Raw genomic sequence first — 19,186 nt, forward strand, 5'->3', positions numbered from 1 at the left:
GTTTCTTAAACTGTACAATGCTTATTCACTCAGCCACAAGGGGTGTGCGGCAAGGAAAATCAGAAATAGTAAATGGACTGCATTTATATAGAGCTTTTCCATCTGAATCGGAACCTCAAAGCTCTTTACAATGCTACCTCAATTTCATCCGTTCACAGACACACTCACACACCGATGTCAGTACATTTTGAGTGTCGGTCCCAAGTCTGCAGAAATGAGGAGGGCAGAAGCGCGTTAACTTTAAATGTTGTCATATCTCAGCCACGTGGGTTGTGCAGCCAGTACACTATGAGGGCTGGTCGGTCAGTCAATTGGCTGGAAATACTACCCTGACTCCACCAGGTGATTTTACTGATTAATATCACTTTGAGCAGATGGAATCAGTTAATCAGTGAAATCACCTGGTGGAGTCAGTGGCTGCAAAGAAAACCTGCACCCTCATGGATCTTTCTGGAACAGGTTGCCTACCCCTGCTCTAAGGGTTGGTAAGATTAGACTTATTTGTGTGAAATGCATTGAGGCAGCTTTGCTGTGATTTGGTGCTGTATACATGAAATAAAAATACCCCCCCCCCCCCCCCCCCAAAAAAACAAAACAAAACAAAAACAAAAAACAAACAAACAAAAAAAAAACAGGTGCATAATAAGAGAAGGCTCTGTGGCCCGCAGACTTTTTATTCACCCTAGGGACACAAGGTAGTCCTGCGACCTGACAACGTAGAGCCCGGGCCGGTATATAGGATTTGATTAGGTCAGCTAAGAAGGGACGTGCTAGTCCATGAATAATTTTAAAGGTTAATAGCAGAATCTTAAAAACTGACCTCACAGTGACAGGAAGCCAGTGAAGAGACACCAAAATGGGTGTACGTAATGTGATTGACCATTCTGCTTCCTGTCAAAAGTGTGGCAACAGCATTATGAACCAAATGGAGACCCCTAATGCGAGACTGTGGCAAACCAGAAAATAGAACATTGCAGTAGTCCAGTCTAGAAGAAATGCATGAATCATGGTCTCTGCATCAGCCATAGGCAGGATGGAACGAATCTTTGCTATATTTTGGAGGTGGAACAAAGCAGTCCTCATAATATCTCTAATGTGGAGGTCAAAGGACAATGTAGGATCATTTCAGTCTTGTCTAAGTTTAAAAGTAAGAAATTGATGGACATCCAGCTTTTCACTGATGCAAGGCAATCCTCTAAGGATTTTATGTGTATGAGATTACCAGTAGTTATCCGCATGTACAACCGAGTATCATCAGCATAGCAATGAAAAGTAATCTCAAAACACCACAATATGTACCCTAGGGGTGGTATAGAAAGGGAGAAAAGCAGGTGGCCAAAGACAGACCCTGTGGAACCCCACATTTCATGTCACCAGGGTTAGAGGTAGCATTGTTATACAAGACACAGTGAGAACGACTGACTAAGATGGAGATGAAGTTGAAAATTGAAGGGGTGATGATGAACATCATCAGTGCATATGCCCCACAAGTAGGTTATAAGATGAAGGAGAAAGTAGATTTCTGGAGTGAGTTACATGAGGTGGTGGAGAGTGTGCCCAACCATGAAAGAGTGGTGATAGGAGCAGACGTCAATGGGCATGTTGGCAAAGGGAACAGAGGTGATAAGGAAGTAATGGGCAGATATGGTATCAAGGACCTGAATGGGGAAGGACAGATGGTAGTTGATTTTGCAAAAAGGATGGAAATGTGAATACCTACTTTAAGAAAAAGAAGGCACACAAGCTGACACGGAGGAAGGTGCACGCAGGGGGACTACATTTGTTGTAGGAGATGCAAGCTATAAAAGAAATTGGAGACTGTAAGGTGGTGGCAGGGGAAAGTGTAGCTGGACAGCATCAGATGGTGGTTTGTAAGATAACTTTAGAGGTGAATAAGAGGAAGAGAGTCAGAACTCAACAATGGATCAGATGGTGGAAGCTGAAGGAGGAAACTTGTGTGAAATTCAGAAAGGAGGTGTCACAGGGACTGAATGGAGGTGAAGCAGTTTTGGACAACTGGAAAAGTACTGCATATGTGTTGAGGGAGACAGCTAGAAAGGTACAGGGCATGACATCTGGATGTGAAAGGAAGACAAGGAAACTTTTTTTTAAGTTTTCATTTATATAGCGCCAAATGACAACAAAGTTGCCTCAAGGCAATTCACACAAGTAAGGTCTAACATTCCCCACCCCAAGAGCAAGCACACAGGCGACAGTGGTAAGGAAAAACTCCCTCTGATGATTTGAGGAAGAAACCTTAAGCAGACCAGAGTCAAAGGGGTGACCCTCTGTCTGGGCCATGCTTGCAACACAATTGACAAAACACTTTACAAAACGAATATACAGAAAATTTTGCCGTTGCACAGGGCGGGAGGAAAACACCACACCCATCTCTGGATGGAGCTGCACCTCAAACAGAGAGAAAAAAACAGAATCAGGCATCAGAAAGAGAACAAATACAGTATAATTTGTCAGCATTAAGCAAGAAGAAAAACAGAAGAAATACCAAAGTGATCGCTGGCCACTAGCCCTAAACTTCACTAAAGACCCAGACTTTAGATAAAGTTGAGGCTGTGGCACGCTCCGTTACCTAATCAAATTAATTTAAAAGGGTAAAAAGCATAGTAACATACTATGTCAGTATGCTAGCCATACGAAAGGGAAAATAAGCGCATCTTAAGTCTGGACTTGAAAGTCTTTACAGAAACTGACTGCTTTATTGCTGCAGGGAGATCATTCCACAGAACAGGGGCACAATAAGAGAAATCTCTGTGACCCGCAGACTTTATACTCACCCTAGGGACACTAAGTAGTCCTGCACCCTGAGAACGCAGAGCCTGGGCCAGTACGTAGCATTTAATTAGTTCATCTAAGTAGGGAGGTGCCACTCCGTGAACAGTTTTATAGGTTAGTACCAGAACCTTACAATCTGATCTCACAGGGACAGAAAGCTCGTGAAGAGATGCCAAAATGGGTGTAATGTGGTCATACTTTCTGCTTCCTGTCAAAGGTCTGGTAACAGCATTATGAACCAATTGGAGACCCTAATTCTGGACTGCGGTAAACTAGAAAATAGAACATTGCAGTAGTGCAGTCTAGAAGAGACAAACACATGAATCAGGATCTCAGCATCAGCCATAGACAGGATGGGACGAATCTTCGCTATATTTCGCAGGTGGAAGAAAGCAGTCCTCATAATATCTCTAATGTGGAGGTCAAAGGACAATGTAGGATCAAAAATTGCCCCAAGGTTCCTCACTTTGTCAGTGTGATGTATGACACACGAGCCTAGGCTAAGCGTTTGCTGGTCAAATTGATGCTGATGTCTCATTGGACCAAGAACCATCATTTCAGTCTTATCAGAGTTTAAAAGCAGGAAATTGTGAGAAATCCAGCTTTTCGCTGATGCAAGGCAATCTTCTAAGGATTTTCTGTGAATGAGATTACCAGCAGTTATTGGCATGTATAACTGAGTATCATCAGCATAGCAATGAAAGGTAATCTCAAAAAGCCGCAATATGTGCCCAAGGGGTGCTATATAAAGGGAGAAAAGCAGAAAGACACTCACGCCACGTGTCGTGGGGGGGGGGGGGGGGGGGGTGTGTGTGTGTGACACAAATGCACACGTGATACACATGCATGCAACATGTGTTGAGGGGGCAGCTGACACTCTGGCACAAAACATATGTGTTGCTCGGTTCCGCCACACATGGGGCACTTAGACATATTTCACAAACAGCTTGAATGTGGTCACCTGCTGTCTACTATCCTGCCAGGAGTGCGAATAGCCACGTCTTTTCTAAGTGCCCGGTGAGTGGTGTTAGATGTTCATGTGTGGCACCTGGAATTTGGCTGACACCTGTCGAGAGAGGGGTCGAATGAGCATTTGCTGTCTTTCGGCTTCGTGTGCAAATGGTTGTGGCGACAGCTGTACGACGCATTTGAGGCGCTCCGATTTTTCACAAGTGGCACGCAATTCTTCCTTCGTGCGCCAGTCGGCTTTAGTCGTGTTATGTGTGAAGGGGCCCTTAAGCCTGTATTATACCTATAAGTTATTCTGAAGCTTTTATAAGTAATTCTGTCAATTTCCGTAGTTCAAATTAACTTTATATGAAACAAATGTAGACATTCTAATGGACGTAGTGCCAAGATTTTCAGGATAGCATACAGACAAAGATGCTGGTGAAGATAACTTTGGATAGGCAGAAAGTGGAAGAATGCAGACAGGAGTACAAGGAGATGCAGGTGGTGCATCTCACGGTGGAAAGAGAAGTGGCAAAGGCTAAGGAAAAGGCAAATATCGGACTATACATACATAATGTTAAACACTAAGGAAGGAGGAAAATACTTGTACCGATTGGTCAGACAAAGCAACTGAGGTGGAAACAATGTGCAGTAGGTTAGCGTGATAAAGAATGCAAATAGTAATGTGCTGGCATGCGAGGAGAGTGTATTCAGAAGGCAGAGGGAATATTTTGAGGAGCTGATGAATGAAGAAAAATTTATTTTTTTAGTTTCATGATACCGTCAAAATAACTTTGTGATACCATCATGAAATGTATGACAAACTAATTGCTTCAATCACTTTGTGACGAACTTGCTGTGAAATCGGTTTGGAAATACAACCCCTTTGTTTCCTTGGTCTTACTTTGCACTCAGATTATACAGTATGTAAATAGCGAAATGGAGTTGGATACACCCCAAATGTACTTGTGCTGTACTCTTTTGACTATGAACTACAGGCTGTTAGGGCCAGGTCACATCAGGTCTGGGAGGATGTGATGCTGTCCCATGTTGGAACAATGTCCACAGCACGGAACTGTCTTGGGTCCTGGATGGCAGCCATACAGACAGATAAATAGTCCAAGATCCAAAGAATTTCTAATCAAAGATATGTTACATGTTACAAGAGAATTAACTCTGAAATGTTTGACTGAGATTCCAGTTGCTATCTTTGATTTGTATCATTGCTGTGGTTTTGTTGTATTTTACCAATTATGATACAAAATTAATCTCAAACTTAACCATTTAAATGTAATTAATGCTTGAATTGTGGTTGAGTTGTCCCACTTCTGTGTGGTCACTGTCTCCATTACCTGATGTTATAGTGGGAGATGGCTGTCGGTTCCTCCAGCAGCTGTAAGAGGGGCGTCGACACCTCAGCAGACAAATGTAGGCTGACCTGAAGTCCCTGTTGAGGGCTCCGTAGAGTATAGGATTGAGGGCTGAGTTAGTGTAACCTAGCCACAACACAATGGAAAACTCAGGTACTGTGTTAGGGTCTGGATGCTCTCTTAGCCCTAATATTGTAAAGACAATGAAGTAAGGCAGCCAGCAGACCACAAAAGCTCCAATCACTGCTGCCAGTGTCACTGTGGCTTTGTGCTCCCGTAGAGCCACTGCTGTAACACTCAAAACTAAAGTGGTGCTCGTGGAAGGGTTATTCCTGCAGTTGTAGGTAGTAACGGTGGGGCGAGTGCTGACGATGCGCTTGGCTTGTGCCCGTGCTATGCGAAGTATTCGGAGGTAAGTCCAGCACATAGCCAGCAGAGGCAGGTAGAAGGTGAGAAGAGAGTCCGTCAACACGAAAGGTCCATTGAGCTCAAAGCGGCAATGTCGCTCTGGAGCGTCAGGACCATAATTCTGAATTGTCCCATTAACAGTGTTCCACCCCATATGGATAGGCAAGAAAGACACTGCCAGAGACACTGTCCAAACACTCACCATGGCCACAGCAACTCTCCATGGCAATACCAGAGAGGTGTATCTCAGAGGCATGGTCACTGCCAGGTAGCGGTCCACACTGATGGCCAGGAGGGTAAGGATGGAGGCAGTACATAGCATGATGTCCATGGAGATGTAGAAGTTGCAGAAGACCGGCCCAAGTGGCCAGTCATTGCTGAGCTCAAGGAGGGCAGAGAAAGGGAGGACCAAAAGGCCGAGCAGCAAATCTGTCACAGCCAGTGACACAATGAAGCAGTTGGTGAGACAGCGGAGCCGTCGAGAGGCGCAGACAGCCATGCACACTAGCACATTCCCACCGATAGTCATGAATATGAGGAGGGACAGGATGAAGCCCAGAATCAGTTTTGACCACATTATTTCTGGTGCTTTTACAATATTGCTGGTAATGCAATGTTACATTTTCTCTCCAGGTTCACCTCAGATAAATCAGGTCCAGTTTTAGATGCTGCTTCCATTAATGATGAAACATTCCATCAGCTGTCTCAGTGGTCAAACACAACCAGACTGTTCTTTTCTATGATTCGTTGCTTCTTTTTTTTCACTGCTACCATGCTTTCCAGCTACCCTGTGATGTCACCACACCAGCATGCCCATTCACACAGGTGACCATGTTTGTAGGGGCAGTCTAGCAGGAGACGAGACGTGTGGTGTGCATCCCCTGACAATCCCGATGCTGAGAAGCGTAAATCAGAACTGGGCTCACTGTCTAGTGGTTGAAATCTCTGTGTTGACTGGTGACCAGAGCTTGTTCTGTGTGGCTGATTCACAGTGTTCCGTTCCATGATCATGATGCTCCAGAACCATCTTCTATGACTGTAGTGACATCTAGTGGACAAAGATGGGTAACAGTTAGTTTGCAATACACCACATACAATGTGATAGATTATGTGTCACCATGATACATTAAAAAGATTAAGATGCAAAACATATTATGGATACATTTCTCACAATCAAGGCTAATCCTAAAGTGTACATTTGCCATTCAGAAGGAAATGAAACTTTTAAAGGTCCATTCCACATAAATGAAATAATAAAAAAAAATTCACAAATCCTTTCTTTCCAGCAAAAGGCTTCAGATATCAGCAAGCTGATTTTAATAGCATGTCAGAATGAAGTGAACACAATATAATAAATAAAGGCTTAAAAAAACTTAATCAATACAATGCTTTGAATAACAGAAGTAATGTACTGTTCATTCTATGTATTGGGCCCAAAAATTAGGATGGGCAATGGGGTCCATAATGATTATGGTTACCGTCTCGGCTCTTGCAGATCACTTTTCCAGCTCAGCAAGACATAACTGACTTAATTGTCAACTCATTAATTTTTTTTCATTCAACATGGTGGTATTAGTACAATGCTTAATAGCAATAATAATAATAATAATAATTAGTCACTCATACAATATATTTTCTGCTCATTACTGCTCAGATGAAATTACATTTGAAAGATTTTACAGAAAAAAAATATTAAATAAGAAAACAGACTATTGAACCAGAAATCATTAAAATTAAACAAAATGCAAAATACACCCAGTCAAGGTTATAAGTACCATCATGAGTACTTGTTCATTAAATAAATATAAACGACTAGTTCATTGATGATTGGTTGAAAAAGTTACAATTTCTCTTCTGTTTTCTTAAAATTGTCCTATTTGTCACTACCTGTTTATATAAGTTAATTAATTAAGTCAAAAACATAGCACTGTTTTTCTATGTCTATCAAACCTGCTAAAAATTATATTATCTTAATACTAATTTGGGCTTCTTTTTTGTAGTTGCATTGATTTCATGGGAGAAAAATATTCTTAATCAGCCAGTCAATAAATAAATAAAGGAAAACATTAACGTTGTTGGCTATGTGTGTGGGTGTGTGAATACAAACAGACAATTAATGTACATTCCAATCTGTCTATAATAAAACTATAAACCACAGTGCTTTTGGGGGACCCAGTATTTATTCAGCAAACAAAAAGATGTGCAACTGTATAAACACTGCGCAATCTGCTGTTGCTGAAGTTACAAGTTTTTCCAGGGTTGTTAAATAGATCAGCATGTTAGACCTCCAGTATCGAAAGAAATCACATTAATCCCATTATTTACACATATGTAAATATTATCAAGCTACTTCTTCATGATGATGATGAAGAAATACAAAGAGAAAAGAATGCAATACTGGATGTGCACTTTCCATTAGGCTAATAATAGAAAGCTCTTCGATCAGTTTGAAATTAAGCAATGGCAAAAGTGTTATTTACTTTCTAACTGCAGGTTTTCAAAATTGCTTAATTGTATGTTGCTTTGCAGCTGTGACCCCCTGTGAATGTAATTATTTTACATTAAATGCTTTTTATATTGCTGTATCCTAAATAAAAGTATTCAAATATAGAAAGAGAATGTGCAGAAATCAAGTCAGACATGCAAATACTCATTTGAATTCTGTTTAACATAAATAATCAGTTGTTTCCATTCAGGCACATTCTCTGTGATTTATAGTAAGGTTCCATTTTCAGAAAAGAAGCTTGTATAAAGTACTTAAGGCATTTTCTGTTAAAAGCAGACAACAGACTGATTCCTATGAATTTTGACCTGCTGAGTTCAAAAATTGCTGTTGGCATGCTGTATCTTTACCCCTCCACTCCCTAATTTGCATAAAGCAAAATGGCCACTCATTTCATGAAGCTTTTCAAAAGTCTGCTTGTGTTTGCACTAGAAGAGGAAATAAAACTTCTATTTCTATGTATTTTGACATGCTGAGTTCAATGATTGTAGTTGTTGTTGGAAAGTTGTATCCCTACTTCTTCACCCCATAATTACCAAAAAAAAAAGAAAAAAAAAAAAAAAACAATTCATTTAGTGACTGCCTGGTATTGTAAGTCTTGTAAGTACTTATTGTAAAAAGTAAGTCATCTTTGATTTGACCAAGGCAAGCAAATGAGCAAAATGAAGTAAAAAAGAATGATACTTTGAAATGAAGCACGTTTCTTGGATTAATATGCATGTCTCTAAAGGTCAAATGTGGGTAAAACTGTTATAATACTATCTATCTCCTAATAGTGTGGTTATGTAAATAATACAAATGTTCCTTAAGTCCAACATGAACGTTAAACTACCTGATACATAATACAAACAGTCTAACATGAATATTAAAAACAACACTACTGTAGTGTAACACACTAATATGAAGACTTTACAATCTTATGCATAACAATACATACATATATCAATTTCTACACTGATAGAAACATACATAAATACAAGGGTTTATCCCTATTCAATCTATGATGCATCCACATTGCAGCAATTAGAGATGCATTTGCATGACCCGCAGCAAAGCATGCCAGATTTCCTGCATTTGCAGCATTGAGAGGAACAGCCAGATGTGCAACCACAGCACAGCAATTGCAAGCAGGACTCTGGTAATGTGAGCAGAGTTGGCAGTAACTGTCCATTTCTTTACTCCCAGCCCATAACCAACTGCTGGGGGAACTTGAGGAAATGCTTTGTGTGCTTGAAGCCAAGTTGTTGCCTGATGATGGCTCCCTTTGATGTGAAGTTGTGCAGCATCAGTTGTTGGTGGCAAGAGCTCTTGCTTCATTCTCTTCGTGAACAGCGTGACCCTAGCACTATTAGTGCTAGGGTCACTAAATCTAATCTAATGCTACTAAGCATAATATATTATACTACAAAATCAATACCACAAGATTGGAACTTGTCCAAACAAACCAACACACAAGAACATGAACATGCACAGATATAGATGAACAAACTATCTCAGAGTCTCCTTAACATGAGTGTGAAAGGATGAAATCCACAAATATATCAGGGAACAATGCAGTTTGATTGACCATGTCTATGCTGGGGCTGCATGCTGCTGCTGCTGCTGTTGAGTCACTGTGGCACCCAGAGCCGGCCCAAGGCATACGCCAACTACGCGGTGGCTTAGGGCCTCCACGCCACCAGGGGGCCCCGAGAGCACCGAGACGTTGTGATAAAAAAGTAAATATATACATGAAATTAAAATAATATTGAATAATTTAAACGAAATTGTATTACACCCGAAAAAAAATACCAATACTAGGTTAATTGATGCCTCCTGTTGGCTGCTGCCACCGTTGGCCAAATTTAGATGCACCGCTTGGGTCAGGTGGTCGATGACTAATCGTGAGGAAAGAAGTGAGTGCAAGTCATGTCTCAGAAAAGAAATTATCCCTCTGGAGCGGAGAAAAGAAAAAAGAAGAAGTTGGAAGACGAGAAAAAACAACAAGACAAAGGTAGGTTTGCATGTCCAATATTACAATTTTTGTTGTCATTATTTGCGAAATGCTCCGTTCGTTTAGTGTAAAGTGCTTTAGGTGTCTTAAAGTCAGAGGCGATTGCTCTAAGACTGCAAGTGAAGCTCAGCTTCCCCTAAAATGTCAAAAAATAAGTGATCAAATATATACTGTTGTGTGTACATGTCATTGATTAAATATGCGCTACAACGCGCTTAACTTTTGTTCAGAATCAGCTTCTTATCACTGGTAATGACGCGGCTTTCCTCTCACTCAAACCCGCACAAAGGGCCTCATGTATCAACGTTGCGTACGGCGATATTTGAGCGTATATGGGGTGTATGCCAAAACGGCTGCGCTACTTGGCATTTATCAATGTGGTCGTTGGCGTACGCTGCGCTGAAAATATACACCAGGTCGAGAGGTGGCGTAAATTATACACCAAAATGAACCAGCGCTGGAATCCACATAAAAATTAAGATGATCAACATAATAAACAGTGCCATTATACAAATCAATGCATATGTTACATAAATAACACTTTCCTGATTATACTACATAATAATCAATACAAATCCCGCTTTTGCGGGATTGTTATGGAGCACGATCCGTGGTCACAGCGCTGACAGGAAGGAAAGCGCTGCTCGCCTTTTTCTCCAGACTTCGAGCCTGGAGCCAGAGCAGCGCTGAGCTTAACTTCATGTGGTGTGATCGTTTTAGACAATGAAATTGATAATAACAACTGTAGTTTTGTCATTCCCTTAATTCGCCCGTACTGCAGCCAGGTTTTGTCGTCTCCGTTCAGTTGTCACAATAAAATAAATACAGAAATACATTTAAAAAATAAAGAAATCTGACAGATTAGGCGTGTCTTATTAATTGAGCGAGCAAATATCCACATGTCAAGAATTATTGACATGTGAAAAGAGAATACAGCGGTCCCTCGCTATAACGCCGTTCACCTGTCGTGGCCTCGGAGTCTCGCGGAGTATTTAGTCCAATTTTGCATGCCTTTTTTTTTTTTACAGTGTTCTGTGTTCTGCGTATCTGTTTATAAGAAAAGAGCGCCAACAACTACCCATAACTGTGTTCTTCACTCGGAAACAAACACCTGCTGCAACCAGGTGTGAGTGGAAAAAGGCGCGACGTCAGGACGCAGAGGCCCGACCTGTGAAATACCGGTCAGTCACTATTAATAATTTCTTATGTGTCCAACCTCGTTCGTTGGTCGTTAAAATTAATTCGTCAGTTCTAAATGCCATCATAATTATTTATAGGAAAACGTTCTATTTTTATTTCCCAAACAAATGTTTGGGCCTGAAAACAGTTTGGTATTATTTTCCTACTAAGGTTTGAACTTTGAGAGTGTTTACACACGGGAGAAAAGTGAGAAAATGTTCATGCCCGATTGAGAAAGTGTATAAACTGTGTAGTGAGGGGTTTTACAGCTTTGAAACGTCTATAATAATTGTAAAAAATAACGCTGACTACGTCGCGGTTTCGCGTATTACGGGCTATTTTTTAGAACGTAACTGCAGCGATTAATGAGGGACCACTGTAACACTTTATTGATTATATACTACAAAATTGTTATGTGTCGACGCGAGTTGAGGAGCGGACCTGCGTCAGACAGAACCCAGCGCTAAAAATAACCAGAAAGCGGTTCCAACAACAGAAACAATTTATTTTTCACCTGTGCATAATAATGTGTACAAAACTGAAACAACGTCCTTCTGGTGGAGTGACTGTTGGCACGCTCTTAAGCGCCCAAAAGGATAGAAGCCCGGTGTTCCTGGACCCACAACCACCAGACAAACACCCCCCAGGTGGACACGACAAACTGACTCTCTGTGAAGCAAAGAAGAGGTGAGGTAAGTCAGCAGTTACAACAATATCTTTCAAAAGACACACGCTATCAGCAACACATTCAGGTCTGTATTTTTTAACTTTATGCAAATGAGCAGCTTCTCACAACAAGTGGAGGATCACTTATCCTGCACCCCACAGCAGTGAGAAGCAAACTGCACAATTCTCATCACAATTCCAGTATACTGCGTAACAAAACACCAAGTTACTATCAACAATTAGTCAAACACTTAATCACCTTTAATGTGTGCTGACAGCAAGTGTCCTCACCCTTCCTTGCTTCACGGGCTCGATGTGTCAAACCCAGGCGCGGTCCTCAGCGTCTCACAAACGGACATCACAAGGTCGAGTTCCCGGCAGTTCTGCTTGAATCACACATGACTTAAATGCAGTACGCCATCCAATTATCTGCTTCAGCTGAAAGTCTTTAAGGTTGCATGTAAGCACCAGTCACAGGTGCTACACATGATGTTGATGAGGGTGAGGACTCTTCAGCCAGCACCTTCTCCACAGACAAATCAGTTTCCATGCCACCTGAAGAGCAAAGAAAAGAAAAGAACACCAAAACATCCAGCCACACCCCCCAACACACAACAGTACCCCCCCCATCAACGGGAAGCCTCCCGGCAACCGAACAGACCAGGCCCGAGAACAGCTCCTCCCTCCGGGGTCCACGCCAGGAAGCAGACAGCACCACGCTCCTAAGGTCCACCACAGACAGCAGGACAGGCACCGCAGCTGGAAGGCCGGCTGGAATCAACAAAAGCCCCAAAACATTCCCCAGTACAATTCAACACAGAAAAAAAAAATAAAACCCACCCAAAACCTCCCCAGGGGACCGTCCCATCAAACCCCGGGAAGAAAAGAAAAACTCCCAAACGCAAAAACCCAACACAGCCCCACAAACACAATACAAACGTAAATGCATAAAAGAAAAACAACAAACAACCCCCCCAGAATGACCTGCAGAGCCCAACCCCCCCCAGAAGGCCTTCATCGCCAGTTCCAGGAGGAACAGCCAGAACCATAATCCCACAAAGGTCCCCAGGTGTACATGGAGCAAACGGCGCCCCCCAGAGGACCGTACCATCAACCCCAGGAGGTACCCTCCCCACAACCCCGGAACCCCAGACCCGGTCACACTTGGCTAGTTGGCCCCAAGCCAATTCCCCCCCAGAGGACCGTCCCATCAACCCTGGAGGTGGAACCCGGAAGGAAACAGAACAAAATCAAAAATCAACCCCCGGAGGACTACAAAAACAACCCCGGGGGGATATAAAACGACCGTAAACCTTGTTACCCTCCCCGGCACCCCGAAAGACCCCAGGTCCCTCCCAGAGCCCCTTGGCGGCTCAATTTTGGCAAACGGCTAAAAACATTAAGCCGGAGAAGGGAACAGGAAAAAACTAACCCAGCTCCAACCCCAAGGCGCAGCGGAGAACCGGAAATACGTCCGGTGCCCCAACTCGACCATACCCCAGCCTCTCGGGAGGGGTGGAACTACCGAAATGGCGAACGGCAACAGATCGGCCCACCCCTCCGACTGAGGTAAGTCTCCGCTGCACCACACCCCGGCAACACCAATGACGAACGGTACAAAGGCTCCCCGAGGCTGGAGTGGAACCGGGCCCTAACCAAACCAAGAAAAACGCCTCTAACACCCCCCCCCCCCCAGGTGCAGAGGTCTTCTGAGAATGCTCAGCGTGACCAACCTGCACCACCCCACAACCCACAAGACAAACGGTCTTGGGGCAAGTGAGGTTGGGGTTAGGGATGTAGAGAAATAAAAAAACAACAAAATAAAACGACCCAACAACCCAAACAGAAAATACCTAAAAACACATAAAAATTAACAATTAAGTGGGCCCAGACGGGCTTCTAACCGCCTAACATTCACTCCACCAGATACGCCTCTGACTCCCCATACAATTATAACCCCTATTTAAAGAAAACAAAACATTTACTCGTGCTAGATTTTTTTTTTATTATTATTTTTTTTTTTTATGTGTATTATTTTGCCTGTCCCAGAACACCTGGAGATACGTCACCATTATTTTTCTTGACGTTTATATGTCGGGGCAATACAGTAATCTCTGCTCGTCCGAGCTGCATGGCCTCGTCAACAAGAGGAGCCAGAGGTCCCGTCGGAGGAGCCTCAGTGGGGCGAAGAAGAGGCGGACCAGATCTGTGTCGGGGAAAGCCCCGAGACGAAAAAACCCGCTCTGATGGGCGTCCTCTCTCGCGTCCACGCTCCTTCATCCGATCATCTAGACGAATCACCAACGATATTAGCTCATCTAAATCATTTGGCTCGTCACGGACTGCCGGCTCGTCTTTTAATGACTCATTTAACCCATCTACAAACATTCCTCGTAAAGCTGCGGCGCTCCAACCTGACTGAGCAGAAACCAGAGAACATTGCATCACCGCACAAGGCTCCGGACGACAAACAATCGGTTCGGACGCCGAATCTCTGGGTGACGGAGTTATCTGCGCTAGTATCGATGATGCCGCAGCTGGAGCAGCAGGAAGCGGAACGGCTTGCGCTGCAAGCTCCTTAACACGGGCGTCTGTTTGTTTAATTTGGTTTGCGAGATGCTGTAATTGCTCCCATATTTTCTCCAAGTGTTCTTGAATTTTTTCGGCAAAAGGAACCGCTTCTGCCGCTGGGTCCATTATGGAATGGCCGGGAACTACTGTTATGTGTCGACGCGAGTTGAGGAGCGGACCTGCATCAGACAGAACCCAGCGCTAAAAATAACCAGAAAGCGGTTCCAACAACAGAAACAATTTATTTTTCACCTGTGCATAATAATGTGTACAAAACTGAAACAACGTCCTTCTGGTGGAGTGACTGTTGGCACGCTCTTAAGCGCCCAAAAGGATAGAAGCCCGGCGTTCCTGGACCCACAACCACCAGACAAACACCCCCCAGGTGGACACGACAAACTGACTCTCTGTGAAGCAAAGAAGAGGTGAGGTAAGTCAGCAGTTACAACAATATCTTTCAAAAGACACACGCTATCAGCAACACATTCAGGTCTGTATTTTTTAACTTTATGCAAATGAGCAGCTTCTCACAACAAGTGGAGGATCACTTATCCTGCATGCCACAGCAGTGAGAAGCAAACTGCACAATTCTCATCACAATTCCAGTATACTGCGTAACAAAACACCAAGTTACTATCAACAATTAGTCAAACACTTAATCACCTTTAATGTGTGCTGACAGCAAGTGTCCTCACCCTTCCTTGCTTCACGGGCTCGATGTGTCAAACCCAGGCGCGGTCCTCAGCGTCTCACAAACGGACATCACAAGGTCGAGTTCCCGGCAGTTCTGCTTGAATCACACATGACTTAAATGCAGAACGCCATCCAATTATCTGCTTCAGCTGAAAGTCTTTAAGGTTGCATGTGAGCACCAGTCACAGGTGCTACACATGATGTTGATGAGGGTGAGGACTCTTCAGCCAGCACCTTCTCCACAGACAAATCAGTTTCCATGCCACCTGAAGAGCAAAGAAAAGAAAAGAACACCAAAACATCCAGCCACACCCCCCAACACACAACACAAAATAATTGATACGACAGCCGCTTTTGACGCTCTATTGGCACGCGTCATGATTGGTGGAGTTCTTTTTCATTGCCGTCTTTCCGGCTTCAGTGTCGTAAAATGAGGGTGTGTCTGAAGCGGAGTTTGAATATTTATGGGCGTGTTTATTATAATTACGATCGTTTCCACCCGCCGCATTTATCAAGATCACGTCAGGCGTACGCCGGAAATGGGCAGGTGCGCACTGCTTGATACATGTCACGGCGACTTTGGTGTATTTCAAGTTTACGCCGTAAATTTACGCCACAAGTGCGCAACATTGATACATGAGGCCCAAAGGGTGCAGCGAAACGAGACGAGTCATTGGATAAATGCTGGGCTTTCTCCCGCCCATCGGACGCTCAGCGTGTCTGGGGTCTATGGGGCAGTGGGCTGGCCTCGGCTGGCCCGGACACTCAGCTTCTGCATGATGATTGGATGATCTGTCTGAGGCTGAATCCCTTTTTGATTGACAGCGAAATGAGCGAATCAGCGATCTTCTGGTGTAAACATCCGAGGGAGCATTTTTTAATTTTCATTCTGTTCTGAGTTGAACTGGAGACTTTCGTAATCCTCTTAGCGGCATTTTCTTTGTTAAAAACGACTAGCGACAAATCGAGTTTCTATTTCTGGTGTTTTTTTTTTTGTAGCTGCTTATGTTTAGAGACTGACTTCTATCACTCTTTCTGACTTCTATCGCAGTTTCTGTCCTTACCGAGCAGCGGGTGCTGCTGAGCTCTTCCAACGTCACAAAGCACTCACAGATGGACAAACTTCACACTAGCCTCGCGCCAGTCCCAGCTAGCGAGCTAGCTAGGTAGCAAGCTGCATATAATGGCAGACAATTTGAATGTTGTGGACCGGATTTTGGCGAAGCCATTTGATAGTCTTCCTTACGAAGAAAAACTTAGAGTTAAACAGCAGGGCGGATCAACTCCTCAGATTAATTAGGTGCAAAAGGTGGGGAAAAGTAGCTCAGCTCTCAATGGTTTACAGGCCAAAGTTAAAGCAATAGCCCCCAGTGCAATGTTTGTGCATTGCTATGCACACACATTGCTGTTATGTTGTGGATTTCTATGTTCATTTTGGAGATTAAGTATTGTATTTATTATTTAAGTACTTAATTTTGATTACAACTTTATTTTTCTGTAAGATAATGTAAATGTCATTTGATTCCATTTTGTATTTGGATATTGAACATTTTGCACACCATTGCACATCTGAAAGAAATTAAACTATTTAACATGTTTACTATAAATGCAGTCTCCTGCCTGCTGATGTTACTTTCAAATAGTTAAATTAATGAGCCATACTTATACATCACTCTGTATGTAGAAGTTAATTAAAACATATTTATGAGTTTGCTACCCCTTTAAGGTTAAAAACAAGAATGACATCTGTATGATGTAAGATAATTACAAATAATGCTAATGACTGTGGGTACGTTACACACATAACAGTGTAGCCTATGAAATAATGAGGCTTCTGGTGCTGAGGTGATGGTAGGGGAGGGCCCCCAAATGAAATTCTGCTTAAGGCCCCATAAAGGCTTGGGCCGGCCCTGGTGGCACCATGTGCCTGGCCACCGGCCAGTGTGGCCTGCCCTCTAGTGTTAAAAGCAATAGCCCTCTGGTGTTGAAGCTGTATACATTATCTGTGCTGTACTGAGCCAATTATATAGGTTTTCACATAGTATTATCATTATATTGTTCAGTATTTGTGATGAAAAAATACACACGAGTCATTCACATACCATCAAGGAATGAATATAATGATATTGTGATTTTAAATCCACAGGAAATGTTTTTCAACAGGCCAGTATAGGTTAGATACATGCATTTTTAGGCCTGATTGTGCAGCAGAGGCATGGGGAAAAACTGGTTTTGTTATCAATTTCTTTTGTAGAACAAGCTTCTACAAAGTATGAAAGCAGCAGGCGGTCATGTTGTTTCTTGCATATTAGGGATGAAAGAGAGAAGGTACAGCTTGCAAATAAGAAACTATGAACTCAGCAGTTCAAATAACACAAATATAAGAGTTTTCATTGCCTTTCTTAGCAAAAACAAGCAAACTTTGAGAAAACGTGAAAAAAAAAATCGGGCGGCCATTTTGTTTTATGCAAATTAGGCAGTGAAGGAGTAGAGATACAGCATGCTAACAACAATATTTGAATTCTGCAAGTCAAAGTGAACTCAGCAGGTAAAAAATACATGAGAATCAGCCTGTTGTCTGCTTTTAACAGAAAACGTCTTGGGTAGTCTACTTTTCTGAAAATAGAACCTAACTATTTAGCTTCCTTTGGCCCAAATATTTGGTGGGATTTGAGCAGATTCAGTGCTTTCAGGAATAGCTCAGGAAATAAAACATGCTTTTATATAATTATTATTAATCTTAAGCTTTCAATGTATTTGTTTTCTAATGATAGCAACCTCTCACTTCTTCTGACTTCAACAATTTTAGACCATCTTCCAAAGCACAATTCACAATGAATTCATATCACAGCTGTTGTCAGAGTGCTACAATCACATCCTAATTAAAAGCAGATAATGATGAATGCTTAGATCTTTGTGCAAAATCGGGCACAGCCGACCATCACTCAGTGTTTCATAAATGCAAAACATTAATGAACCAACTACTTCACTGTAACAAAGATCAAAAGTTTTGTTCACGGAAAAACATCCGGAAAATGATTCATCATTTAAATAAAAACTCAAAATGCTAAATCTATTTCGAAATGAGCAAAAATATGCTTAACTCTAACTTCAGGGGTAATCCTCTCTACTAGAGGTGGGCGATACCGGGAATTTTGGTATTGATCCGATACCAAGTAAATACAGGTCCAGTATCGCCGATATCAATACCAATACCGATACTTTTTCATATTTAAGCTCCATAGATCCAAAGGATCCAAAAGACCTAGGATAGAATTTCGCCAAACATTGCACGTGACAACAAAAATACCTTAGAATCAGAATCAGAATCGCCTTTATTGTCATTGTAATTCACATTACGAGATTTGAGTGCAACTCCAAAAGGTGCTTTCCATGGTGCAAGTGATTTTTAGCCAAATAAAAGACAGTGAAATTTAATGGTAAATTATTCAGAGTATATGTACAACTAATATAAACATAAGATAAAATAAAATAAAATGTGGACCAAGTAAAATGTAAAACGAGAATTATATACAACTGTGGAATCATATTGCACTGGAAAATTGCACATGGTTTACAGATATTGCACAAGAAACTTGAAAGGGGTGGATTAGAGTGATTTGTTATTGTTCAGTGCAGTGATCGCTCTGGGGAGAAAGCTGTCCCTGAGTCTGTTTGTCCTAGTTTTGATTGACCTATACCGTCGGGCGGAGGGTAGTAGGTCAAACAGGTGGTTGCTGGGGTGGGATGGGTCTTTGCTGATGCTGGCAGCTCTGCTGAGGTAGCGAGAGCTGGCAATGTCTTCCAGGCTGGGCAGAGAGCAACCAGTGATCCCCTGGGCCATTTGATAACCCTCTGCAGCGCTGTCCTGTCTGCTGCTGAGCACCCCCGTACCACGCTGTGATGCAGTACGTCAGGATGCTCTCGATGGTGGCTTTATTATCACAATCAACATTTTTGTTTAAAAAAATATCACTCAACACAACTTAAAACAAAATCTCCTGAGGTAGAGGGCTGACAAACCACAATACAAGGGTGCGCTGCTCCATGTTTTGTGAC

The 19,186-nt window shown here is 42.5% G+C and overlaps 1 protein-coding gene across 2 annotated transcripts in view; it reads right to left on the reverse strand.

Annotated features, from left to right (window-relative positions):
• Window positions 1–19,186, reverse strand: part of hrh2a (histamine receptor H2a) — a 57,618-nt gene that overhangs the window by 18,670 nt on the left and 19,762 nt on the right. For both annotated transcript variants that reach the window (XM_034181914.1, XM_034181913.1), the window contains exon 2: window positions 5,097–6,570. In XM_034181914.1, coding sequence (XP_034037805.1) covers window positions 5,097–6,099 — 1,003 coding nt within the window. In that variant the 5' untranslated portion in view covers window positions 6,100–6,570. The remainder of the gene's footprint in view (window positions 1–5,096; window positions 6,571–19,186) is intronic.

The sequence above is a fragment of the Thalassophryne amazonica genome, chromosome 11, assembly GCF_902500255.1.
Source record: "Thalassophryne amazonica chromosome 11, fThaAma1.1, whole genome shotgun sequence".
In the NCBI taxonomy this organism is placed as follows: Eukaryota; Metazoa; Chordata; class Actinopteri; order Batrachoidiformes; family Batrachoididae; genus Thalassophryne; species Thalassophryne amazonica.